Source organism: Oryzias latipes, chromosome 16, assembly GCF_002234675.1.
Source record: "Oryzias latipes chromosome 16, ASM223467v1".
Classification (NCBI taxonomy): domain Eukaryota; kingdom Metazoa; phylum Chordata; class Actinopteri; order Beloniformes; family Adrianichthyidae; genus Oryzias; species Oryzias latipes.
This window is the reverse complement of record NC_019874.2, coordinates 21,812,356-21,840,303: the sequence shown is the minus strand read 5'-3', so window position 1 is coordinate 21,840,303 and position 27,948 is coordinate 21,812,356. Positions and strand designations below refer to the sequence as shown.

Below are 27,948 nucleotides of genomic sequence, written 5' to 3'. Positions count from 1 at the left end.
ACCAAAATGTTTTGCTGAAAATGTTGTTCTTCAAAATACCAGCAATATTAAAGATGAATCAAAATATATGCACATATTTCCATAAATCCAGTTTGCTGAAATTTGATAGCTTTAAGATGGTGAATCCAGTTTTCTATTGTTTTTCCTGGAATAAGAGTCAGTTTTAGTCAAATGTCAATCTTAATATAAAACAAAGTAACAGATTATTTACAGATTAGTGACTGTGTCAGAGAAAATAGTATGAAGCATAACTAAGAGGTGGAATGATGAGGTTATGTGACAATTGTCATTGAGGAGTGGGCAAACTATTTTGGAATAAATTTAAGTTATGAAGGAGACACATTTTGCAAAAATTACAAAAGTCTATGATTTTTTTATGTTATTTTATTTTGTCTATCATCAAAAAAAAAAGTTTACTTTTTGCGCATAAAAACAAATGCACAAATGGCACAAAGTTCATCTAGTAGTTCTGCATTTTTTATTTCTGCCGTTATGGATCACAGGGCTTCTTGGATGCTTTTAACAATTTTTACATGTAGATAGAAACATAGATAACAGCTGAGGTGATTTCTTTCCTTTTACCAAAAGCTTTATTCTCTGAGAACTCAGAGCAAATCTGCACAGTGCTGAGTTTCAAAGAATGCTGCAACTTCTCAATTGATGAACTGCATGCTTTTCTTTCTTTTGCCGCCAGGTGGCGGTGCTTAGCTAGAACTTCAACATGCAATATCCAGATTTGGCTGGGCTCAAACATATCCTGACTGATGAGGAGTAAAAAATCTTAAGGAATGAGTTAATGAAAGTACAAGTTCCTGTTTTAGTCTGCTTGAAATTGAATAAAGTGAATATATTTGCATTTTTCTGGTAATAATTATGGGACAAACTTACAGATGAACAGTACTGTGGAGTACAGTACATCAGCAATTATTGGAAGTGCTGAGGTCAGGTGGCACATTTGATGCTGCATTGCAGACCATACTTGATCCAATATAGTCGAATAATTGTCAAGTACAGCAAAAGAGCAAAAACAACATTTAACATTTTTACCAGTTTGACTTCATAGTTTGACTTTTCAGTATAAAACACAACAGATCCTTGTTTAAGTTTTTTTTTTCTGTTTTTTGGACACATAGCACATTAAAACTGTTTTAAACCCCTGCACATTTAATTGCTGTACACTAGACATTTTACAAATGAAACTCAAGCCATCTTTGGTGTTTATTTCTCTTTCTTTTTCCTGAAAGCTACTCCTGGTTAAAGTCTGAAGTGGGAAAAATGGAGCATTTGCAAAAGCAAAAGCCTGAGGAATATCTAAGAAGTCAATACAATTGATGGATGGATTTATTTAAAATCCTTTTCACCAAAGTATTATGTGTAAACTTAAAAAACAGCACAATTGGATCTTTTAACATTTTTAATTGGGGTCTTATCTCATGTCCTGTTGCTGCCAGTTTCAAAATGTCTGTATGCTGTTAGAGATAAACTTATTTTCAGCTGTTTCAAGTTTTGTCAGTCTAAGCAACTTCATAAGCCAAAAAAATGCACACTGATGTCGTACCTGAATCCCCCCCAGAATCGAAACCTTTTCAAACTCACTCAGTCCGTTGTTTCAGTTGGCTGTAAGTTTAAAAATACCATGACTGCAGTTTACTAAAGTTTTGTAGTTAAACTTGCTTTATCTTTCCTAGTCTTATCTGATTAACCCATTTATCGACATTCAAAGTAATGTACCGGTAAGTGCAGTGTTTTGACGACATATTGGTTCACCATTTTAGCTCAACTTGAGCATGTTTTTAAATTATAATTTTAGTGTCAAGCCCTGGAAAAACCTGTCTTTGGTAGGAAACACGTGATTCCTCTGTTGAGTCCGGCTTTGACCTTGAACCTGAAGGTCAAATACGTTTTGCATTTTTATTGACAACAAAAACCAAACATTTAGAAAAACGTGACAAATTATTTGTATATTTTTTACTATTTCGGTGTAAAGGAAGTTTTTCTTTTTATAATAATAAAAGAAGTGCCGAAGTCAGTAATTCAAAATCTTCATGTTCTAGTGGCTAAAACACAGAAAACATTCATGTCCACAGTTCCATAAAGACCACACGGATTGAAATACAGCATTTAAAGACATGGGAGCTCAGACAGAGCTGTGACGATGACTGTCTTTTGTGGTGATCTTCACTTCAGTCAGATTCCATCTGGAATATTGTAGTTTCAACCTCACAGAGCTTGACTCTGTATGTCCAGAGCCCTGACATCTGTTATCTCTTTGATGCTTGCTTGTTTGGAGGTAGTTGCAAATTCCATTGGTTGATAATGAGCTAATAAAAGGAAAACTGTGCAGATGAAGTCCTTGGAGAGTAGTTTGAATGAAGGGCGTGGGGCGTTGTGGAGGGTGAAGATCCAAGGCTTTGGTTGGAAGACGGGGAACCTATAAATATATAAATTAATAAATCATTTTATAGTCCATGAAAACTCGTTTATGACTTTGTTTATGATCTCACCATTTTCCATAAAAGTGCTCCCATGTGTTAATACTGACACGCAGTTCTGATCTCTGATCTGCTTGGTCCCTCTCCCCCGCAACACATCTATTATCTGCAGATTTGCAAACCGTAAACAATAAGATATCCAGGTATTTGGGTGAATTTTGCAGCATTGATCTTGCATCTGTTTTATCCAGCCTACAGGGTGTGTGCTTCTTCATGCAGGGTCAGTGGGAGGGGCTGAACTCAGTTTTGATAAGGAAAAAGGTGGAGTTCAGCATGAACAATAAACTTGAACAATAAAGTTATGGCAGGGAGAAGAATAGGGGGGAAAAACATGACACAAAATCCAAGACTACATACTAAACTATCTTGTGTGTCATTAACTGTGGAGAAAGTGCTCCCACCCCCCCAAAGAACCCACACTAGCCTGAGGAGATGTAAATCTCTCTGTAGCTCTGGAACAAACCAGAGACAGCTTTTCTCTCAGTCACTGAGTTGCATGTTGTTACAATGTGCTTACATTTATTTTATACCAGTTAACTGGTATAAAATAACACATTTTAACACATATTCCTCTGGAAATCACTAGTTTTCTGAAATGTTTTGACTGAAACCAGAAAAGGTAGGTACTATGGGACATCGCTGATTGGATGATGACGTTTGTCCATCATTTCAGTCGAAGGTTGTTTGGCATGAAGTCATACTGGATATGTTCTGGACTAATTATAAAACATTTTACAGTATGTGGACAATAAAGACGCATTTCAAAAAACTCAAATGTCATAAATCAAATCTCATCCTCCAACCAGCAATGTCCTATAGTACCTACCTTTTCTGGTTTCATGTCGTATTCCGTTTTTTAAACATTTCATGATTTCTGGAAACTACCGGTACTTATGTTTTCCAAAATGTTCCCGTTTTATTTTCTTTTTCTTTCTTTTTTTCTTTTTTTGGGGGGGGGGGTTGTGTTTTGGTGTCTGGAATTTTGTTGTAATTTCTTAAAGGTATTTTTTTTCTTATTTGTAATTGTGGTTGTGATCTTTAAAATGTTTTAGTGCCAATTTGTTGATGTGATTTGTACTTCAGGGCCACCGTAAATATTGCATCTTCCCCATTTGTCCACTAGAGGGGAAGATACACACACCTTTAAACCTCTTCTTGCTTTAATTTTTTTTTCTTTCTTTTTCTGGAGTTTGAGCATGTAAATCAAATAAATATTTTTATTTTGTTTTATGATTGAGACAGGATTTAGAAAATATGAGCACAATTATCTATTAATGGATCAAGTACAACATACATTATTTTCTTATTGTTCTTACTTTTTTGTTCTTGGCCACCATCACAGGTGTATCATTGTGGTAATTCTTCAGGCTACTGTCAGCTCCGCTTTTAAGTAGAACCCGCACGATGTCTACCTGACCTCGGCCACAGGCCACATGCAGGGCGGTGTTCCCGCTGTATGACTGTCTGTTGACGTCACATCGATTCTGTAACAAAGAAACAGATTTATTTGTGATTCATGCAGAAAACCACAGTAGCAGCAGATGGGTTTTAAAAAGACAACAAATTGTATTCGGATTAAATTAATTTTCTCTTTTATTTGTATAGCCCAAAATCACAACAACAGTCGTCTCAATGGGCTTCGTAAAGTAAAGTAAACATAAAATCATAAGAATCATGAATGCATAGAATTCAATAGGAAAATTCTAAACTGATTTAACTAAACAGACTAAACTAAACTGGGCATTTATTAGAGGAAGGACAACACCTTTGTTCATAGTGGCCATAGCGGGATTTAAAAAGATGACACTTTGGAAAATTTTCTTTGAAGTTTGGACAAAGAGAGAACCAGCCCTATTAGACAGAGCTGAGTCACAGCCCTTCTCTTTTCTCCCTGCCCACACAATCTCATTACCTCAACGAGGAAGTGAACCATGCCAGCATTATTGCTCTCCACGGCATGTACAAGAGGACTCTGGCCACTCTTGATGTCCTGATTGGGAGAAAAAAAAACATCTGAAAATCAAGAATTGAAAACTTTGATAGACTGTAAAATCAAGCTGCAACACGGACTTACCATAGCATTGATGTCAGCTCCAGCATCCAGCAGCATTTTTGCCAAATCCTGATGGCCTTGCTGAACAGCCATGTGCAGGGGGGTTAAACCTGTGAGCATTAAGTAAAGCCTGAGTTCTAGCAAAGCAACTGAACATCAAAGATTCTAATTCTGCATTCCCTGTAGACTATTCTTCTGTCAATACTCATTCTGAGAGCTTTCACACAGATGATGTCTCCTGTTCTGCATGCATATTTGCCAGAGTCACAAAACCGGGACACCATAACTGAAGAAGGAAATGTTTTCATCCCGCACAACCTCAAGACTCTAACCTCTACCTGAACTTTGGTTGAAAAACTATTTCCATGGCAACCTAACAGTTTCATTGTAAAGTAAAAGAAAAACAGAAAGAAAGAAGTGCAGGAATAGAAATCACCCCCTATAGTCATTTTGATTCATTTTAGAATGATATTTGACTAAATAAATGGTCCATACAGATAAAGCTTCTTCACTAGACTCAAAACTTACCCTCAAAGTTTCTAGCCTCCAGGCACGGGGAGGATGAAGATCGAGACAGCAGTGCAGACAGACAGTCCCGCTGGTCATATTCACAGCAGAGATGGAGCGCTGTTTGGCCGTGACGGTCCAAAGCGGAAGGGTCAGCGCCTGCTCCCAGCAGAGCGTCCACTAGAGTAGCCTGCTTTGTTATCACTGCAAGATGAAGAGGAGTCTGCAGAAAGACAACAGCAAAATCTGGGTTCAGGGCCAGAACTCAAACAAATAGGAAATTATTCTCTCAATGCAAAAAAAACCCAAACAACAATAGGGTATACAAACTTTATTATTTTGTGTGACAAATAAAAAAATGAACAGAGACTATCTTTAAAAAATAAATGATTGACAATGGAAATCCCCCCAAATCCTGTTAAAATCTTTCTGTTTGGTTACAATTTAGTTTTCATAGAACCTGCCATCATTTTTGCAGTTTTGTCCTTGGATGTCATATTTTTTGAGGAAAGTGTTTACTGCTTTTAATACAACGGTCACTGTTTTGCAACAAATTCGATTTGCTGTAGGTGTTACGCAGCATTAAAAGCTAACAGAGGCTCAATATCTCATTTGCTTCTTTTCTGACTTCTTAACTGCAAGTTGGCTTGAGCTTGCAAAGTAAATGGAGCAGACAAAACCCAATTGAAGTCTAGACTTTTGAAAACACAACAGCACTTCATTCTTTCCTGTAAGTAAAGTTTTTTTTCTGAAAGAAAATGGCCCCTTCATCTGTAACCAGAACAACGGGTTAGAGATCTAAGATCATTTAAAAAGGAGCTAGGATCCAACTTATCAACTGAACAGACAAGAAAATGTGTTTGGCAGGACCGTCACTATTAGCATTCCTACATGACTTACAGTAAATTTACCATGATGTGAAAAACTTTTACTTGTTTATACTCAGAGGCCTTCACAACGAAGAAAATTGTCCACTGTTCTAACCTGGGAGTGGAATTACTTCAAAAAGGTGGAACTTGTCATCTCTGCAAAGTCAGAAGATCGTCAGGTGTTTCTTTAAAATAAGGTATGGCGAGCAGGATCCCTCTGAATGCAAACGTTCTATCTGGACGAGGTCAGCATGTAAAAGTGGCCATGTGAACAAGCCTCTCATTTGAATCAGGCAATACAGTTCAGTTCAAACGCAGAAGTGACCTGACACAGCTTTTTCAGATGCTATTTAAGTTATAAAAATGATTCAATCGGGAACATACTTCATCTCAAAGTTTCACTTTTGCTATTTTAGTAACTGGAATACAAAGTGTGTTTGTGTGTGTGTGCACGTTGAAGGTTTGTTCCAGTAAAGGGAGTTGAGAAAGAAAAAGGCCCTTAAGCACCAAGAGAACAAAATCCAAGCATTCCTCATTCAGTTTTTCCTTCTGGGTACTCTATGAGTTGCATTTTTGTGTGCTTTAACAATTACAAGATATTCACTTCTGTAAATGTCCTTAGAGTTAAATAACATTATGCAAAAGAGGCCTCACCACTATCTTATTTCTGGGAAATAAAGAGTCCCAAGAGAGTTTCAGCAAACTCTAATCCAGCATTCGATGATTCGATGCTTTGAAGAATCAGGCCCAATGTTGTGCTTCAAGATGGTTTTGTCAGGATTTTGTTCATATTTCAGTTTCAATTTGATTCAAACTGACGTTTGGGCCTCAGATTGGCAGCATTCTGTAAACATAGCAGCACTTCTCTGACATCTGTATCAAAAAACACAGAAGTCTCCTGTACACAAGCCGGTTGAGACAGAAATAGTCATCCTATCAGAGAAAAGGTAACTATAACCAATGACATTTGGATATTATGTATATGAAAATGCATTTGTTCTTTGATAAATAAAAATGTAAATATTTTGTTCAGAGTGCAGTTTCATGGCATGTGCATGTAGAATTACTGGAAAATTAAACAGGAAGCATAGTGGGACGAGCTCCTTGGTTTGTTTAGTTTATTTAAAAAAGTAAATAACAGTTTTACCACCCCAAATTAAGAGTTAAAAACCTGTCTAAAAAAAGAGACCTAAAATAAAATCTTATGGTGAAGTTGGTGCATTTGCTTGTTCTCTTATTCTAATCCAACTTCCTGGAACGCAGTCGATTTTTGCAGGAAGTTTTACAAGAAGTTCTTGTAGGATTAACTTGCCGTGTTTTATTTTTATTTTTTATGACTCACTAACAAAACACCTATCACTATAACAAATCATCCAAATAAGAGTGTTATGGGGTTATAGGAGGTCAGCTGAAGATTTATCGGAATCATCAACCAGCGGGAGGCGGGCAGGGTACCTATGGACAGTTCATTAGTCCATCACATACTACATTTAAAATCACACATCTATGCAGACTGAAATTCACCTGATTAAAGAGGAGGAGTACATTAAGAAAACTAAGGCCTAAGCTCCAACATGAACCAACGTCCAAAGCTGTCAGGTGACAGAGCACACTACCACATAGTTTGTTGCCAGCGGTGAACGTTAGATAACCCTGTCAGATGACTGGAAAAGTTGCAAAAGTTACCAAACTAAGGATTGCAATTCTCAACAGACAGTGGTTTTGGCTTCTCCTGTCTGACAAATGAAATGGATAATGTCAAAGCTTATCAGCAGGAAATTCCATACATTTGAAAAGAAATGTTTTTTTTTTTTACTTCTGCATCACACCCCACTATATAAGTAGAGGAGCCAATTCTAAACTTACTTGGAAATCTGACATGCATCATATATTGATGGAAAAATAATTAGATATCACCCATATCAACGCCTGCATCACTGCCTTATCCAAACAAATCCTCAGCTTTTCCCCTTAAGCCAAGGACACTTCCCAGATAAACCCTCCTTTGTCCTTCAAAACAAACACCTCAGGGCCGGCAAAGTCACGCCAGTGCTTCCTGTAAAGGATTTCAGAATGACTTGACAAAAAAGACAACAAAGATAAGAGGAAGGGAGTGAAGGGGGGAGTTGGTTTGGTGAGACTGTGGAATGAGGAAAAAGCGGAAGGGGCGGGAGGCAGCACAGGGGAAAGACAGTATGAGGAGGGAAAATCCCTACACTTTTCCCTGAGTCTGTCCTCACACACTTGCATTCCTGAGAAATGAGCCGGTCAACATGAATGGGGTAAAAAAGATGGGAAGAGAAAAGACGTAAAAAACAGCCACAGGCTGAAGGCAGTGCTAGACACATTGCAAGAGAGAAGGAAGGCAGCATAAAGAACTCATAGTCTGCAGCAGACGTTGGAGGCTGAAAACCAGTTCTGTTGTGCAAATAAATATCAACCATGAGCTCTTACTTGTTTGCACACATCACACCAGCATTAATCATTTCACATGTGTAGGTTACTGAAATGTTGAAGGATAAACACAGTAAGAGATGTGAAAAAAAAATATTAAAAAAAAGATATCAGAGAGAGAGTGGCTTCCAGACCAGCACGCGCTGGAAGGGAAAGTCCCTGTAAACTACCCTCTGAACCTCAGCGCAAGGTATGTTGAGAAACCGCCTGAAGCAAGACAGGCGGGGAGGGGGGAGGGGGGGGGGTCATGTGACTTCTCGGAACATAGATACTAAAGTACACACACACACAGACGTTTTCTTTGTTCACACAACTTCACACAAGCTCATACAGACAATAAAAGAGATCACATAAAAAAAACACACACACACAACTATTGAACAGTGGCACACTCTCTGTGTGGCAACATTTGCTCAGCGCGGACTACATTTCGCTGCACATGGGAGTTTGTGTGTAGGTGGCCCTGAGGGATTCAGTCACGAAACTCCACCAGTGTACTGTAAGTGCCTCCACCAGCAACGCCGTCAGCTGTCACAACAGCAGCAAATGAAACTATTGATTGTCTTTGCAGGGGTACCATGACCAAAGTGGGAGTATCAAAGAGCAAAGAGGCAAATCACACACAGAGCCCTGCAGAACTGCTCAGTGACAACACTGATAGTAACACTCTGTCAAAACGTTGTACCCAATAAAAACCACAAAAACACAGGATCTGTCATCAATGTTGGAAAATACAACAATTTTTGTTTTTTGTGCATCAGAAGTTAGCCAATGCTGGAAATTGTCCTCAAGGTTTGTTTAGTAAGCTTTATGTTTTGAAAATTAAAAAGTTCCCTGCAGCCTTATTTAGATTAGTGTATTCTTTATTCCTGGTATTCAGTCAAAACCACACAATCTGGTAGGCAAATGATGGTGACGGGACCCGCGTCTGCAAATCTCCCTTTGCTCGTAACTGCAAGTGACAAAAAAATCTGTGCGTGAAGAGACGGTTGGAGTGTGTGTGCAAACGTTCATGTGCATGGCTAAGGCAGTTTACAACAAAAGCCAGGTTGTCAAACCTCTCTGATAAGGAAAATGAGCCACCAGTGATAAATGGCTGCATAATTTCTGGTAAGCGCGCCTGTGGTGGCATGCATGGTGTGAAAAACCCAGGCTTGAGAACAACAACTCTGCACTGTTCAGGTGTTTTCTTTGTGGATAGATTTTAAAAAGCAGCTGGTAGAGAGCAGATAAGGAAGGTAATGAGCTTGAGAGAAGAGAGGGGAGAGCATGTGGAAGTGTTGGAATCAGGCAGGGACTTTGGACAACCCTGGATTGGGAAACACTTAAAAGGAAATCCTTGTGCACATTCCAGTATGCTGCAGTTTAGGTCATATAAGGTTACTAAATCTGAAATGCCTCCCTGCTTGACACTCAGCATTGATGGGTTGGGTTGGGGGTGAAACCACCAAATGGTGTCTGCAGCTCACCGCTCCCCCAGGGGGTGGGTCAAATGTGGAGAGCACATTTCAGACATCTAGGTGTGTGACAGCTAGTGGGACTTTAGAAAATGAAACTTTTAATTTTTTTTTAAATCTGCAAACAGACTAGTTATGCCAGTGACATTGCTTTGAATCTGTTTGTAAATTTATGCCACTCCAGATAGTCAAAACTCCACGTTATTTCCTGACACCTACTACTAATGCAAGGCAGGAACCTGTACAACCCGAGCTTCTGCAATTATGAGATGCATAGACATTAACAGGAGGCATTCCATGCACCTCAATCATCCTTATTTTGAATTTCACAATCTGGTAAACCCTGCACGTTAAGTGTGAAAAATCCCTACTTAAAGGGAAACTGGTTGCTAGAAGAACCATAAACAATATAAAAAACAGAACATGGGAAAGCACGCACAGTCCTTCCCAAAATGCACATTGTTGGAGGTTATGGCAACCACACGTGGAGAAACCAGGAAGGGTGAATTCCTGTGCATGGACCTCAACTGTCATGACTGTAAGAGTGTGAGATAACACAGAAAGCTGCAAAACGGAAACCAATGCTCTTCATGTTTTTCTTTTTTTAACCTTTTTTAACATATCAGCATTATTAGATAGGAAAGGAGAGAAGGGTTTGTGTCTTAGAGATACTTAAAGACCCACTTCAATGAAAAGCATGTTTTTGGTGTTTCTGACATGTTCTTGTTGGATTTTTCTTGTGACAGAGTACATTTGTGAAGAAAATTCAGATTAAAATTGCAATTTCTGCGTATTTCTTTTTTCAAGTTGTTGTGAATCAAGAGCAGGCCAGAAAATTTAGATTGTAAAAGCTTGTAAGTGTGACCTAGAAGCTACTATGTTAAGCCTCAAGCTACCCACTCCATTCCATTCAGATGCATCCACTTGCAGAAAAAAAAGATCCTTGTACATATTTGTTTTCCTCGTCTGAGCTGGCATCTGGCTCAGAAATGTACGACTGGATTGCTACGAAATTAGTCACCATTTTTGTTGCACCACTAATGTTAGGTTGGGGTTGTGAGAGGCTGTAAGCTAGCGAGAGAGAGGGTAAACAAATGGATGATGGGAACTGAGGGTAAGCTTACTTCGTGCCAACAGTTATGCTCTTAACTCAAAAGGCGAATTTCTATGAACTACTGCCGCTCTGCAGAAACTATGTCCTACAAAATCACAGATTGCTAACTATAGAACAGTAGCGGAAGATATCTTTCTATTTTAAAACATTTAAATACCCTTAAAGAATTCAAATCAAGTGTTTAACCATTTAGGTGAAACGTTTTTTCCTGGGGCAAAAAAAAAAAAAAATCTGAGATGTTTCCTTATGTTAAAAAAAGTCACTTTCTGATTTTTTTATCATCTGAGGGTTGAATAAACGGGCTTGCGTGGTCGTGTCGCCTTACAACAAGAAAGCTATATGAATACATCTGTATTTATTTATTGGCTCTGTGTGTTTTTTGTTTGTTTGTTTGTTTAGCAAATAAATATAGAATTAGGGGTTTTCAATTTGAAATTGTGTTGAATCCATGAATAATTGTTTTAATTCAGTATAACCCTTGGGGCACTTCCTTTCCTTGTGTCTGTGGCAGGTATGTAAAGCGTAAATTCTAAAGCTGTAGTTTCACCTGACGAAGATTGTTGTAGATGTCAAGTCCTCTGCGAGCGCACAGCAAAAGGTGGATAAGTTTGCAGACAATGGCGTAGTTTCCCTGCACCACAGCAATATGGAGGGCTCTATGGTGAGAACAAAGACACAAATGCACAATTAGCAAACAAAACACTTATTGCATTCTAAAAAACATTCCAGGCACAAATCCCACTCGCATGAAAAGTATGTTTTGGTTTTTTTAACATGTTATTGTGGCATTTTTCTGATGATGGAGGCAATATATTAGGAAAATGAGGCTCAAAATTGCATTTTTAAGTATTTCTTTATTCAAATGATTGTGAATCAGAACAAGGAACCCTAGTCTCCCAGGTGCCAGTCCTACATGCAGCCAACTGAGCCATCATGTGATTAGTAGAATTTAATTAAGTAGTTGCCAGCTGCTAATTGTTTTGTGTGTCCCTAGTCTAAACATCTATATTCTGTGACATAATTGTGCATTCTCTCTTCCTGTATTGAAATTCTTAAAATGAATATTCAACATAATAAAATCATTAAAGAAAATAAAGTTTAGCCCCAAAAAAAGAGGGGTGTGTGCAAATATACCTCTCTTCTGTCCAAAGATTACAAAGTCAGGTCTAAAACACCATCTATCCATCAGAGGAGGCTCTCAGATTCTATCTGTTTGCTTGGCTACGGATAAAATCCTTTTTAAAATAAATAAATACATAAATCAAGATGGAGGAATTTGGTATATTTTTATGTAAAACATCACTCTGCACATATTGTCCACAGACAATGCACATAACCTTTAAGTAAACTTGAAAGTTCACAAATCCAGAGAAAAGAGTAATTGTCAGAAGTCCAGGAGGGGCTGACTGTCACTCAGCGAGAGTAATCTTTAACTGATTTTACTGACGATTATCCGTCTCTGCTTTGAGTTCTACTGGCAAAGGACGTTTCCATCAGAAAACTAAAGTAATTTTGATTTAATTTGAGTATTACTTGCATTAAAGTATGGCAGATCTTGCATTGTGCCAACTATTGATTTACAATACAAAGTTTTTGTTCAACATTTTAAATATTTATCAATTTATTTGACCTGAATCCAATACTACAGCATCTATAAAATACAATTTCACAGTATTTCACTCATTCCCCTTTGTATTTCAGCATAGCCAGTTGCACTGTGGACCAAACAAGGCCTGGTTGAATATCTGCAGCTGCATATTAATCTAAGATTGACAGACCTGCACGATATGAGGAAAACTCGCGATTTGCGATATTAGTGATCAATATTGCGATGACGATATAACTTGCAATACATGAACAAATAGCAAAACAACCAAAAACATAATTTCCATTTCACTGCAACCGTTTAATTTAAATAAGAGTCAACATAACTTAAATGACCCTCGTCTACATAAGAGGCGAACATCTAACACAACAGGGTTCTATCCGTTCGGTCAACAATGTGAAGGGGTCCATCTGATTGGTCTTGGTGATTTATTTGATTGGTTAAACACTTCAAGCTGCCATAAAATAGTTTTAGCACATTTAAGGTTAGCAGTTATCGCAACGTCTGTTGCAATACGTGTGTTGCACAGCTTGATATCACGACAACGATCAATTTGCGATACATTGTGCAGGCCTGGATCTCTGCATCTGAACTCTGTCTTTCTTACTCTTCTTGCTTGAGCAGGTTTAACGTTTGTTTTAAAATCAGTAGAGACAACGTCGACATGAACATTTTTATCCTACTTGCGCCATGGCTGTACAAGTATGACTCACAGTACATACTGTATATCTTGAACCCTTATCATGACTAAAGGGGAAACCACCACCTGTGGTCTATATGTGAGGCATAAGAACAAACAGAGGCCAGAGTTCAGGACAAGGAAGAGCAGGAAGCTGAGCACAGGGCTGGGCAGGCTGCAGAAACTAGCATATAGGGTTGGGCTTTTTTTAAACTTTTTTTTTTCTCACACCATCAGAACAGGCAACTTCCAGTAAGAGCCAGATTTGTTTTATGTCATTTCCTGTTGTCACTGAAAAGAGACCATTAATGCTCCTCTATCTTGATCTATGAGTTCTGAAATGTTGTTGTAAAGCTGAACAGTTTTCTCACAGGGGCTTTCTTGCAGGTTTGCACAGTCAACTTCCAGTGGAATAGACAGAAACATACAAGCAGTACAATTATGAGACAGGAAATGGTGACATTTCTTCAGAATAACTTTAAAAGCACTAAGGCAACATAATAAAGTCAGAAAATAAGTTCTGAAAGCGATGAATGCATTTGCAGCACTTCCTCCCAGTGCTGTGTTAAACTGTCACTGATCCATTAAAAAAATATCTATATTTTTACTGTACTTATTTTTATTTGAGGTAGAAATGTTCATCATTATTAAATTAAACAAAAAACTGTGTAAAATACAATGTGTTGAATAGAATCATAAACATGACCACTCTAGGGTGAGTTTTTAAAAATTCTCAAAGATGCATGCATGTATTGTTATTGCAAAAAGTAAGCTTAACTTAACAACAGTTGTTAAAAGTAAAACATTGCTTTGTCAGAGCGGATTGGAAGTTTAACTGCAAAAAAAGTAGATGATTAGCTCAGAACGAAAAGCAGAACTTAATATGTCAAAGGAGACACGGTTCTTTCCTCAGATGATCCTTGTTCCTGTAACTGAGCTCACAGCATAAAAAAAGATGAAGACCCTGTTGTGTTTATTAAAAATGACCAAACAAGCACAAGTAATGATCTAAATTCCTTGGAGACCAATGCAGCAATGTCCATGTAAGATTTGAGAAGGACTTTATCACTTTGGCTCCAGTGGACAGTGTTGTAACATGTCCTATTCTGGCTAAGACTGCACTTTTTTTTTTTACAAGTAAACAAATACTAAATCTGAGCTCAACTCCCATTCAAAAACCAAATCTTACCTAGCTGCATGCATATGGACCTGAAGTCATCCTATCTCTCTTGCTACACCTTTTTCTATCTCCATCCATCTCGCTCTCCTTTCTCTAAAGATGAAACTTTACCGTTTCTTGTTCCTGGAAGTGGGGTAGACCACAACCTGAGATAAACCCGGGCAGAGCAGCACTGACGCAGGCTGGAGTACCGTACCTGCTGCATTACAGTCAGCCCAACTGTATGTGTGTATGTGAGACGGCGAGAAAGGAGGTGAAGAGCTAGGACGCCTGAGAAAAAAGGCAGCATGTTTGTGGTATCCTGTTGTGGATGAGGGTGCAGCCAGACCGACTGATCAGAATAAATCTAACACACCAAGTTGTGTGTGAACCAGCTGAGCAGTGAGGCGATAGCTGGTTTTTTTCTCAAGAATAAACAAAAGGGAAGCTGTCAGTCTCTTAACAAGAAATGATGACTTACTCTGCTGAGTGCATCACAAACCACGAGCCAATTTCCAGGACCAATCTTTTTTTTTTTCGTGTGGGAAATAAGTTTCTGCAAACTTGGATGATCATGCTGCTTCTTGAGATTTAGGTCATTGTACTTTTTTATTTAGAACTCTGGATTTTTAGATTAGATAATTCCTGCATACAACAACTAAATAAACACTAGTATTTTCTGACAACATTTTGAACATCAGCCCTGCAGAGGGGATGGTAAAAGGCATGTACTCATACTTTGATAAGGGCCAAAACATTTTTATTGTCGCATACAGCCAAGCACACAAACACTCACGCACTGATGGCAGCTCCACTACATGACGCCAACCTGTAACCACCAGGGGCGATGCGGAGTTCAGTGTCGGGGGGGATTCAGAGGTCAAGCACTCTACCTGTGTTGTTCTGCACACATTTTCCTACCAGGCCTGATACATGTTGGTGTACGATATGCATTTGCTCACAACTTTTATAACCCTTTAATAATAAAGAACTAGCTTCAGTGTTGACATTCTTTCTACTACCGCAACTCTTTTACGCATATACGGTAAATCAGCTGATTTTGTTGTGGAGAAAATCTGCTTTATGCAGTTAATTTGAAAAGCCGCTTTTCCCCGCATCCAAATCAGCTGAATCACATTGATCGCGTAAACAGTTGATGATTTACTTTGTGTCAAAGAGCGTGTTAAAGAGGTTAATGACTCGTGCATTTATGCTGCGTTCAGGGGCTGGTGAAAAGTTGGCTGTGTTAGTGCTTCTTCAATTCCAAGTTGTTTATCTTCAGTTTGTTGAGGTAGAAAAGGGATTTTAGGCCAACTCAAAAAAATGACCCCATAACAGACCTAACTGGAGCAGTTCCTCAAAAGCCCACTGGTGGCCAGCCTGGGAAAGGATCCATTTCCATATGACGCTAATGTTAAAAGTCCCACGATGGAAGTATGCGATGGAGCACCATCCTGCTGCAGAATTTGACCCCTTTCATGGTTGGGAATGCAAGAGGAAGCTAATACTTCTTGATATTTTAGGCTATTGATATTGCCTTCCACCCTGCAAATGTTTGGCACACCCCCCATACTGGATGTAACCCCAGACCATGATTTTTCCGCCACCAAACTTAACTGTTTTCTGGGTGAATCTTGGGTCCATGCGGGCTCCAGTTGGTCTCCTGCAATATTTGCGCCGGCTGTGATGTAATTCAACTGAAGGCTCACCTGAGAAATCCACCTTCTGCCACTTTTCCAGCGCCCATCCTTTTAGCAGGCTGTGGGCCTTGGCAAATGCCACACGTTTTTACAATTGCCTTTTGTTTAGTGCTGGTTTCTGGGCACCGATTCGACCATGGAGGCCATTTTGAGCCAGAATTCTACAAACTGTTCTGGTTGACACAGGGACTTGAGGTAACCAGGCCTGATGGAGCTCTGCTGCAGTGGAAAAGGGGCTGGCCTTGGATTTTCGAACCAACAAACGTTCCTCCCGAGCAGTTGTCTTGCGGGGTCTGCCGGACCTGGGCTTGTCAAAACATCTCCAGTCTCTTCAAATCTTTTTCTTATTCTTTGTACTTGACGCTGAGACACATTGAAGGTGTCAGCCACCTCAGCAGTGGATCTGGTCTTCAGCCTCTTGATAATAATAATAATAATAATAATAAACTTTATTTGTATAGCACCTTTCCAGATAAAAATCACAAAGTGCTTCACAGTACAACACGATAAAACAACAGTAAAACACAGTAAAAACACATGTTAAAAAGAAATTAAGAAAAGGCTATTTTAAAAAGATATGTTTTTAGCTGCTTTTTAAAAGAAAACACTGAGTCCACAGATCTGAGGCTGAGTGGAAGAGAGTTCCAGAGGGATGGGGCCACCGTGGCAAAGGCTCTGTCTCCTTTAGTCTTTAAACGGGTTCTCTTAACAGCCAGCAGACCCTGGTCACATGACCTCAGTGACCTGCTGGGAGTGTATGGCTGCACCAGGTCTTTTATGTAGACTGGTGCTTGGTCATTAAGAGCTCTGTATGTTAAGACCAGGATTTTAAAATGCACTCTGTAGTGAATGGGGAGCCAGTGCAGCTGCATTAACAACGGGGTGATGTGTGAGAACTTGGATGAATTGGTTAAAAGCCTAGCAGCAGCGTTCTGGACAATCTGGAGCCGTTCTAGAGATTTTTTACTTAAACATGTGAAGATGGAGTTGCAATAGTCGAGACGGGAGGATATAAAACTGTGAATGAGCATCTCCATCTCAGAACGGGACACAACTGGACTCAATTTTGCAATGTTTTTTAGATGATAAAAACAAGAGCGAACGAGTGACCCGACATGGGAGTCCAGGGATAAAGCCGGGTCTAAAGTTACACCTAGGTTCCTGACAGAGGGCTTGATAAAAGAAGCAAGTGAGCCGAGCTCATGGATTATCTTGGGGAGACAACTGTCAGGAGCACAAACTAGGACCTCAGTTTTGGCTTCATTGAGTTGGAGAAAGTTGTGATTCATCCAGCTCTTAACTGAGTCCAGACACTTTTGTAAAGTCTGTATTCATAATCAACGCTTTGGTCTCAGGGTGAATCTTAGGCATGTTGTCAGAGGTCAAGTTGCAGTTGATGTGAAGGCCTGGTGTGCTGGGGTTCTTTTTATACACACCCACTAATTGATTGATCAGTAATTGATCACAGGTGAGGGTGTAATCTAGGATTGGGTGCATCATCTGACAAGGCGACAAAACTTTTGTCTTGCCAAAATGTGACCTTTCTCTGTTCATTAAATGATCAATCTTTCTTCAGTGAAGCAATTTTATTTAGTATATTGAACATAATTTGGGAGGGTTTTAGCTTTCATATGAGACATTTCTAAAACCAATGGATTCATTAACAGTGAGGTTATACGTTTTTGTTTCTATAAAATGGATAAGCGACAAGACTTTTGTCAGGGACTGTACAGCCTTGTGAAAGTAAAGTGTTTTATTGTCTATTTATGTATTTCTTCCTTTATTTTTATTTATTTTCTTTTTTTTTTGGGGGGGGGGGGTATGGATACTTGTTGAAGAGAGCAGAACAAACTCCACTCAATGTACTTGACCCACTTCAGGATTCATCCTATGGGTGACGTCAGACAGTATTCGTTCAACATATGAATGTCTATGGCGTCAATTAGAGGACATAAATGTATATTCTTAAAAGGAAAATACTTGATCAAACCTTCAAGATGTAATAAAATGTGAAAGTAGAGATGAATACACGTCAAAGATGTTATTGCTCTGCTTGAAAAACAAGCGGTCAATGTGAATAACAGCATTTCAGCTGACAAGATAAAAAAAAACAAGAAAAGCTCACATGACTTCCATCACATATTGTTTTACACATACTGTTTTACATCATATGGGGGGTTTTTAACATACTAATCAAGTAAAAGGTCATGCTTCCAACATTGACACAACATTCAGACCTGCCAATATCATACATTTAAGCTGTGGTCATAGTCATAATCTGAACAGATCAGACAGAAGAAATGGTTCAGACAGATAGCTGATATTGATGCATTTGCACAAAAAGCAAGCATTGATCTTTATGCAAAAGTCATGTATACGTTTTTAGGTTGATCATTGTTTATAATATAAAATATCTGATGAAAATAGCACACAGATAGGTTTATAGATGGCATCAGATAAACAGTGACTGCGTTTCCATGGCATGGTTAAAGAAATTGATTTGAAACGCCATTCCTTACTCAGTTATTATTGTACGGGTGTGTGATTAGGTGCTGGGAGCCATTTTAGCCGTCTCTCCAAAGAACCAAGAAAGAATTTCACTGACTATGGATATTTAAGGCTCATTTTTTTGGAAGAAAATGAGTCTCCAAGAGTCACTGCAGTTCTTATGACTTCTTAACCTCTGTGGCAAGAATGCCAAACTGACAGATGTCAATTCCTTCAATGAACTATTGCTAAAGTATGACTTTACTTCTGTTTTATTTTTAGTCAGTTACGTACTGAGTTTACACATATTCTTTTTACGTAACATGTTACAAACTCTAAATATCCGAGCTTAATAATGCAACTTGACCTCATTTTCACTATAGCCAGTCTTTGACCTGGACTAGCTCAGTACCGGAGCTTGTGAAAGACCAGGTTCCCCAGACTCACATCTGTGCTTTGTCGATCAAAAGAAAGAACCAACCCTATTTTGGCGTGCTGGAGCAAACTGAAAAGAAAAGAGTGGCACAACATGAAATTCCAAGGTAAAGGGAATTCATAAAGCCAAGAGGCCATTTCAGGAACTGCAGTTGGGGCAATTGTGGGAGAGATGAACTCCAAAGCAAAAGAGTTTAATAATTTTACAATTGAATAGACATTAGGCATTTGTTCAAATTAAACCTTGTGAGAAACACAGAAAGAAACAGTCACTATTTGTTAATCTGTCAGCAGATATAAGATCCTATTGTTGAAATAACTGAAGTAAAAAAATGCTAAATTTCCTAAGTATAAGATTAAAACCCACTGCTACTGCAAGTTGTGTTTTTAATAATAATAATAATAATAGTACATTTTATTTGTTAGGCACCTATCTAGGACCCAGGGTTGCGGTATATAATAGTGAAAATAAAAATAAAAGCAATAAAATGTACAGTAAAATATGCATTTTAAAACAGGCCAGGAATGCCAAGTTAGGGGGGGAAATATGCAAGTTAGAAAAGGTGAGTTTTTAGTTTCTTGGTGAATTGTGAGAGAGAGCCAATGTTTCAGAGGTCAGGAGATAGTGAATTCCAGAGCCCAGGGTCAGAGCAGCTGAATGCTCTGCTCCCCACAGTGACAAGGCGGGCAGTGGGGACATCCAGATGAAGGGAGGACGAGGATCTGAGGGTACGGGTGGGTGTGGCAACATGAACAAGATCTGATTGATATGAGGGGGCAAGTTCGTGGATGGATTTAAAAGTCAGGAGAAGTATTTTGTATGTAATTCTGTGGGTAACCAATAGCCAATGGAGCTGCTGCAGAAACAGGTGTGATGTGTTGGATGGATGGTGTTTGAGAGATAATTCTGGCAGCTGAGTTTTGAACAAACAGTAGCTTTCGTAGAGTTTTTTTGTGGTAAACCAAAAAGAAAGGAGTTGCAGTATTCCAGTCGGGAACTGCAGTGGAATGAGGGCTGAGGGAAAGGCGAAGACGGCGGCAGACCCGGTGATGCTGTTGATGTGTGAAGTGATGGAGAGCGTGCTGTCAAAGATCACACCCAGACTCTTAGCCTAAGGGGAGGGGGAAATGGAGTAGTTTTCAAAGGGAATGGAAAAGTTCTGGATGCTGTTTATAATGGATTTAGTGCCTATCAGGAGAAGTTTGGTTTTATCATTGTTTAGCTTAAGGAAATTTGCAGTAAACCAGGATTTCATCGCAAGAAGGCAGTCGGTGAGGGAAGTGGGAGGAAGATAGGAATTTGGCTTGGTAGAGATGTAGAGCTAAGTGTCATCTGCATAACAATGAAAGTGAATCTTGTATTTAAGGAGAATTTGACCAAGACGGAGAAGGTTTTTGGTATTTTTACCATGTTCTTGAAGCATTTCCTCATAGAGAGCAAATGTGAAGAAAATAAAGATTAATAATGCATTTCTGGGTATTTCTTGATCAAAACTGTTGTAAAAGAGGAGCAGACAAAAAATCAGTTTGAAAAAGCTTGTAGTTGTTTGGTACAAACTACACTATAAAGAGGCCAGAAGATCCCTGCTCTGCTGTATTTTTATTGCATCCACTTGTATGAAAAAATAGATCCATGTATATCTTTGTGTTCCTCATCCGAGTTGGCATCTAGCTCCAAACTGTCCGGCTGGATGGTTCCAATATAGCTCGTCGTTTTTGTTGCACCGCTAATGTTAGGTTGGGGGTGGGAGCGGGTGTAAGCTAACGGGAGAAAGTGTTAACAAAGGGATGATGGGGGAGGAGTGTGGGCTTACTCCACGGCAAACAGTCCCACCCACAACTCAGAGGCGAATTTCTAATGAACTTCTGGCGCTCTGTCCAATCAAGTTTTTTGGTTTTGGCTAAAAATGGCATAATCATAGTTAAAACACCACTGAGAATGCTTTTACAATAGATCAAAAGATGATTTAAAAAGTGTTATTCTTTTATATAAGTCATATCAGCATATTTTATATTGAACTGGACAAAATTTCAATCAACCAGTAACTGAAATAAGCAAATAACTACAAAGAACTGATGTTTGACAGGTGGTAAATTAAAGATGCATAAGAAAGTTATAACCACTGTGATTTATGTGCATATGCTTGCCAAATTCAATTAAAACATCATAAACACACATATATAAATCTATATTATTTCCTATGACATCATAAGGTCAATTTATCATCAATGTTATTGTAAATGTTGCTCTACTGACTGATTGGAAGCTTTAAGGAATCTGTTGGTAAGTTAAGCTGCCTCATCTGCAAATCTCACAAGTGTGTACGTGTGTGTACTTGTGTGACTGCGAGAGAGAGAGAGCAAGAGCGATCAAGGCGATAGAAAGAAAGCGGTAAATGAGGAAGTGGGGAACGGATGTTTGGGTTTTTTGAGCCCATTCATTTAAAAACAGTGAAGAAAAGAGACACACACAGACACCTGAGAATAACCACAATCATGTTATAAACTGAGATCGCACTGGTTTTCCAGAAACTCAGGGGGGCTCATTGACGCAAGAGCTAGCGTGAATACCAACACTTTCATCTTTGCATATACGCATAAACTTAAATATTTTCACATAAGTGAACGGTGCACAGGATAAAAAAAAGGCAAGAGGAGATGCTTTCTCCAGAATTTACAGACTTGAGCTGGAGGCACTCCCCAACTAACCAAAGTCATTATTATATATATTCATAAACTCTATCCTTTGTGCTAAAATTGAAAACTTAGACCACATACTTATAAATGGAGATGCAGTAATATAATCAAATAAAAGGAGATGACTTAACACAAGATCAACAGAGAAGAGAAAAGAAGTATTTATCTGCAATATTTCCGAAAGCAGCTGCGGCATGTCACGGGACTCATGGCTCTGGCAAATGTTGGTCATCACGGGTTTGTTTTGAGTGGATGCAAATCAAGGTGATACTTTCTGAAACTGCAGCTTTAAAGTGTCATCCAATTCTTGGACAGGCTTTGTTCTCTGTCACATGACTGCGTGAGTGGGCTCCCCTGTTCTCTGTGCTGTCAGTTTCTCACTTTACTTAGCGTGTGGGTGGATGCTGATCTTTCACACAGACTAGGTAACCATGCGTTCAAGTTTTCTTATTTGCATTCATGTGCTTTAGAGTACCATTGTCCTGTGGGTGGTACCCTTCCCAGCCCCCCTCTCAAGCAGTCAGAATAAGTCATAAAAACACAACACACAACCCTTTCATCCAAAGGCAAGTTGTTCTCAACAAAGACAGAATATGAACCAAAAGTGAAAAATTAGACCAGATGGACTAGAAGTTACTGACTACGTGAACCTTATATACTAAGTTGAGTCACTGAGAACACAACAAATAAACTGAGGTGATACTCCAAAGATTTCACATCCATATTGAGCAATATCAAAACTTTTATGAGATCAGGTGGTTCTGTGTTTAGACTAGTCTTGATACTGGAAAATGAATCACTGTGCTTTCATCTCAATAATATAATAGTGCATCACCCCCAGAACGTGCTGCATTCACACAGTAGGGAAGGAACATGACTGGAGCATCTTAAGGAGCTAGTGTCACCACACTGCAACATACCACATGACAAGGAGATCAACTTATGAAAGCCAAGGTGAAGACAGTTTCTGTGTCAACATATTCAAGTTAAAGACTCCAATGAAAATTGTGTTTCTGGTGTTTTTAATATATTCTTGTGGCATTTTTTTTCATGATGGATGGCATATAGAAAGAAAACTTAGATTAAGATTGTATTTCTGAGTATTTCTTTTTTCAAATCATATTGAATCAAGAATAGACGAAAAATGTCTTTGGAAAAAGCTTATAACTGTGACATAGAAACTACTATGGCAAGCCACAAGCATGCCACTTGCAGACAAATCGCTCCAATAAATGTGTTCATAATGTCGTTGTCTGAGCTGACATCATGGCACCAGACTGTATGGCTGGATAGCTCTGACATTGCCCGCCATTTTTGTTGCATCGCTAATGTAAGATTGGGGGTGTGTGGAGGCAAGCTAGCGGAAGAGTATGAACACAGGGGTTGATGGGAAATGAAGGTAGGCTCACTCTGTGTCAACAACTCAGAGGCGAATTTCTAATGAACTCCTAGCACTCTGCAGAAACTAAGTCCTAGAATACAAGTTGTTGTATTTTAGCTAAAAACAATGTGATCATAATTAAAAGTCCACTGTGAATGTTTTAAAATAGATCAAAAGGTGACTGAAGCAGGAATTTAAAACATAATATTTATAAATAATTTACTCATTATCGGTAAACCCCAATTGAACACTTATTTAATCATCGATTACTAAATCCATAGTCTATGTCAGCGTCATTAAGTTTTATATCTGACCAAATCTTAACCCAGCTGACAGATGTGAATTTTTTTGCATAACTACATCGAGGAACATGACAATGTACCGGGTATACTACATGCACAAAAAATAAAAGCGCCAAAAAGACGAGGCTAGCGCCAACCACATGTTTGCACTCATATCCAGCATGCAGACCACCCTGATACCTTTCAGACAAACCCGGTTTGTATAAATGTATGCACTGGGTTGTAATCATTATGGAACACAGCAGAAATCTTTGTAGTTTGTTCAATTTCTATGTAAGAACAGTCAGCTTATTTATTCCCTTTCATTTTACTGAGGATGACAATTCTTATCAAGTGCATACGTTGGTTTAAACACAGTAAGGGCATCAGCTACTTGGATGTTTGCCTTAATTTACTGTATGCCACAAAGAGGCGGTAAAACCTCCAGTTAAGTCATTTTAAACAGATCAACATACGTGTCTCCATCTTCATCTTGTTGTGTAGCCAGAGAAATTCTAGCCAGCAAGTCTTCAGGCGGATAAGTGGGTGGGTAGAGCGGCTCTGGGATTGGAGATAGGTAGCAAACTGGATGAACTGGGAGGAAAGGCAAACAGAAAAGAGGAAAAGACACAGTAAACATCCCTATAGGGAATTTTTTTTTTAAATAGGGAAACATGAAAGTGCCGTCTAAGATACACATGTGAGAACACGTAGTATTCAGTTATGAGTTGACCCAGATGCTACTTCTGTCAGGCGATGAGGCTGAGTGAACCCTGCAAAAAGGCTGACTGGACACTTTCTTTGTTGTAGCTGCTGCATCAAACATGACTCTGCTGTATTTGCGGCTGCTTGTGTAGTGACACATTAAGAAAAGTCACAATCTGAAGGGAACTTGTTGCGTTTGCCATTTTCATGATCAAAAGGGTCCACGGTGACATTAATGAAAGGTCACTGCCAAAGCTGGCAGGTCAGAACTGGATCTCTGCTTCTGGAACCAAGTTAAATTTCATGATATTTAAACAACAAAATGTATTCAACAATAGATTGTTTATGACTGATCGACAATCATCATCAACATGATTATTTAATTAAAAAAAAAATCACATGTGTGTATCTTAAATGTCAAGGCAAGCTTACCGCAATTAACAGGTGGCAAAATGCACCATGGATATCTTTCTGGACTGTGTCCTGGCTCTTTGGGAGTTACTGGTGCAACTCCAACCCTGCTTTCCAAACCCTGAGATGGCAGGTTGGTGAGTTCCGTGGGAGATGTGCGGTCAGATTTGACTGTTGGGGTCGGTGGCGGCTCCACGCGCCTTGGCTCCGCTGGAATCGGGCGTTTCCTTAAGGGAAGCCTAGAGGAAGGTGAGTCCGTCGGGCGTTTGCGAGGCGCGCTCCGGCTCTGGGCGTCCGAGCTGCCCGTCCCGGTACTTGCAGGAGGCGATGGGGAGCCGCTCGTCACCCGCGCGTCGCCGACGCAGAGACTGTAGTCCTGATCCTTGGATCCTGCGTTTGTGCGCTGTCGCGCTGATGTTGACAAGTCCAGCGGTGCAGTGGCAGCCAGCTGGTGGTCGCCGTTCATGGTCATCACCACCCTTGTCATCAATAGAAAAAAGTTTCAGATAAGCAACAAAAGAAACTTGTACTAGCGTTAAAAAAGGCGTATTATTTGCAATAGAAAGACGGTCAGTTATGCGCAATTCCCAAATAAAAATTAAAAAAACGGGCACGGATCCGATCACATCATTGTGTCATTTTCATTCAGATAAGCGATCAAATTCACAGACGGATGCAAACGCGGAGAAGCAGCTGATAGTTTGGAGTTCAAACACGCACACGTACACACGCGTATCCCAGCGCACCTAGCGTGCAGCTGCGCCAGCGCTCATCTGATCGAATGAACGCCAGTTTGACACTTCTCGGTACTTTCGCTTTAAACCGAAACACAGCGACTGAAGCACTTCATCAAACCGACCGAGACAGGAAAGGAGGTAAAGGCTGCGACCGATTCATGGTGATTTTGTTTTTCTTTTTTGGGGGGGGGGGCATTTCCGACTTTTCTGACAGTGGTTATTTTTTTAAAAACAAGACCAAAACATATAACCTTGAATTTCTCCAGAAGAAGCCATCAAAAGAAAGGTGTACACCTGTGAGACATGGGCGCGAGCTCCAAGGAAATTTAGGGAAACTTTCGCGGTGCTGTACTCCAGGTTTGACATAAACAAATCAAACACAAAACAGCTGATAGCAGTTTTTATATATGGCGTATGGTAAATGGCGTATACTTATATAGCGCCTTTCTTCCTACAAGGACAAAGCGCTTTACAGTCACAGACCCATTCACCCAGTCACACACACATTCACACACACAGTCACACACTGGTGGTCGCTCCGCTGCCAAACACGGGCGCCCGCCTACCACCAGAGGCAAGGTGGGGTTCAGTGTCTTGCCCAAGGACACTTCGACTCATGGGCGTGCAAGGCGGGAATCGAACCTGCAACCTTACGATCATGGGACGACCGCCCTACCGCTGCACCACGGCCGCCCCAGTTATTTGCTGTCAGAGATTTAATAGTCCTCACGGGAATGTTCCATTGCATATCCCCAAACTTTCATGCAAAATTATGAAATTAAAAGACGTCCTTTAAGAAAAATGACACAAAAAAACAACATATTTTGAAAATAAAATGCCTTTGGTATTATTTTTTGGCATTTGCAAGTGTTTCCTTTTACTTGTTCCTTGAGGTGTCAGTGTTGTCACATTCATTTAATATTTGTGATTTTAGCTATAAACATGTACTATATTTATATTTGAACTCATTATCTTCTGTTTCAGTGTTGTAATATTTGGACCATGCAGCTATTTCACCATCTGAGGCTTTAATTTCACTTTTAGTTTGCACAAAGTCACACACCCAGATTGTGACCAAACATTACTGGATATTAATCGTTAGCAGGAGGGAATAAACTCTTGAATAAGCTAAGGAAACCACTATAGTGGTAAAAGTAAAATATAGAATAGTTACAAAAGCCCTGCATGTGGGCAGGTTACACACACTTGAATCACCATCCTGCTCTCACACACATGGGATTTTGCAAACATCCAAAACTGTCTTTAATTGGATGGTACCCCACCCCCAGCAAAGGACTTGATTACCAGGGTCAATTTGGGACTTTCCACTTTCCACTGAAGTGTGGAGTGGGCAACGGAAAGTCAAGCTCAAAGTCCCTAAAACACCCTAACATTGCACAAACACGTTCTGCAGCTGCCAGGGCACTCAAGCATTCTAGTTTAATCTAGAGTCAGGTATCTTTGTTTCTCTAAAGTACTGGTTTAGTCAGCCATCCCAGTCCAGAATATCAATTTGATATACCTGTACTTCATGGAGATCACTGGGTCTGCAGATGACAAGATGTTTCCTGCCTAACAAGTGGGGTTTCTGGAATCTGAGAAAGTACCTTTTTGTGCAATTTCAGGTTGGAGGATGGAGGATATTCCACACAAAACACAAAAAGCAAAATATTTTTAAAATATATCAAGGAGCTAACGTCTAACTTCTGCGATCATTTCTGACACTTGTTTCTAATGAAAAGGAAAAATTACTCCTTCAACATCTGCTCCTTCTCGCTGATCAAGAAACATTTGGACTTCTGAAAATGTCAATGCCCTTTAAAATTATTTGTTGGACTGGGTTCAAGAGTTTTAGGACAATGAGATTGTGAAAGAGAATGAGATTGTGCTGAGCTTTTTTTATGACAGTGTCTCCCCCTTGTGGATGTCCATGTGTTTAGGATTTCTCGTGTATTTTTTGTAAATGTTCTTTGATTTTTTTTTAAACCCTTGTGCTATCCTATGACCCGATCCTTACATTGACGTGTTATTCCTACTATGACAAAGGTGGATAAAGATGGAAAGATTTCATGTAATCCATGGACACCAGTGAAGATCACAAATTAATTGAAGAAAAATGGTTCAGCACACTGTCTAGTGGGTCTAGATGACCCAACTCCCAATGTTAAAATGCTTAGGACAGCACAAGGGTTACACAAATTTGTAAAAAACAACCCAGCTAAATCAACAGTATAAATAATGTTCACACACAAATTTATAGAAGAATCAATTGAACTGCTTATCTCTTCATGATGTCTCTGTTGTTTAAGGCTTCAATAAGATGTGTTTTGTGGCTCCGACAGTGGAAAAGCAGTTGGCAAACACTGAGTGCAGAAAGAATTGAGCCTGTAATGATTGTCTGTGGCAGCTTTTTGGTTTTCTGAGGTGTAATCCCTGGAGCACGGTGAGGGCAAACTCATTGATGTTCTCTGTTAACCTTCCTGCACGATCCAGTCTGTTTGCTGGCAGGAAAAGTCCAGCAACTACAGTTGTTGCAGCAAATATCTTTTCAACGCATACACTTTGAAATCTCTGTAAGATCTGAGTGGATGTTGTATATGGATTCAAATTAATGGTTGTGGTGAGTTGGAACAATGTTGCAATAACCCCCAAGGATTTTAGGGTGTTAGTTGGTCCAAGAAGCAGTTCAACCTCAAGCTGATTTGCAGATTTGTCATCATCTCA

The 27,948-nt window shown here is 39.4% G+C and overlaps 1 protein-coding gene across 1 annotated transcript; it reads right to left on the bottom strand.

Annotated features, from left to right (window-relative positions):
- Window positions 1–457: 457 nt before the first annotated feature.
- LOC101158722 (B-cell lymphoma 3 protein) lies at window positions 458–25,249 on the bottom strand. Its single transcript, XM_004078242.4, has 9 exons — window positions 24,509–25,249; window positions 23,848–23,965; window positions 11,494–11,602; window positions 5,074–5,275; window positions 4,567–4,655; window positions 4,405–4,482; window positions 3,809–3,976; window positions 2,505–2,598; window positions 458–2,431 (listed from the first exon to the last, which is right to left on the bottom strand). The coding sequence occupies exons 1-9, from the start codon at window positions 24,972–24,974 to the stop codon at window positions 2,322–2,324; spliced, it is 1,434 nt and encodes a 477-aa protein (XP_004078290.2). The 5' UTR covers window positions 24,975–25,249; the 3' UTR covers window positions 458–2,321.
- Window positions 25,250–27,948: the final 2,699 nt, after the last annotated feature.

Excerpts from the sequence above, each read along its gene's own strand:
- LOC101158722 (XM_004078242.4), bottom strand. The coding sequence starts at position 24,974 with ATGACAAGGGTGGTGATGACCATGAACGGCGACCACCAGCTGGCTGCC. Across the intron at positions 11,603-23,847 it reads CAAGATGAAGATGGAGACAC|AGCCCTCCATATTGCTGTGG; the intron begins GTATGTTGATCT and ends TTCTCACCATAG. Across the intron at positions 4,656-5,073 it reads GGAGGCTAGAAACTTTGAGG|GTTTAACCCCCCTGCACATG; the intron begins GTAAGTTTTGAG and ends TAATGCTCACAG.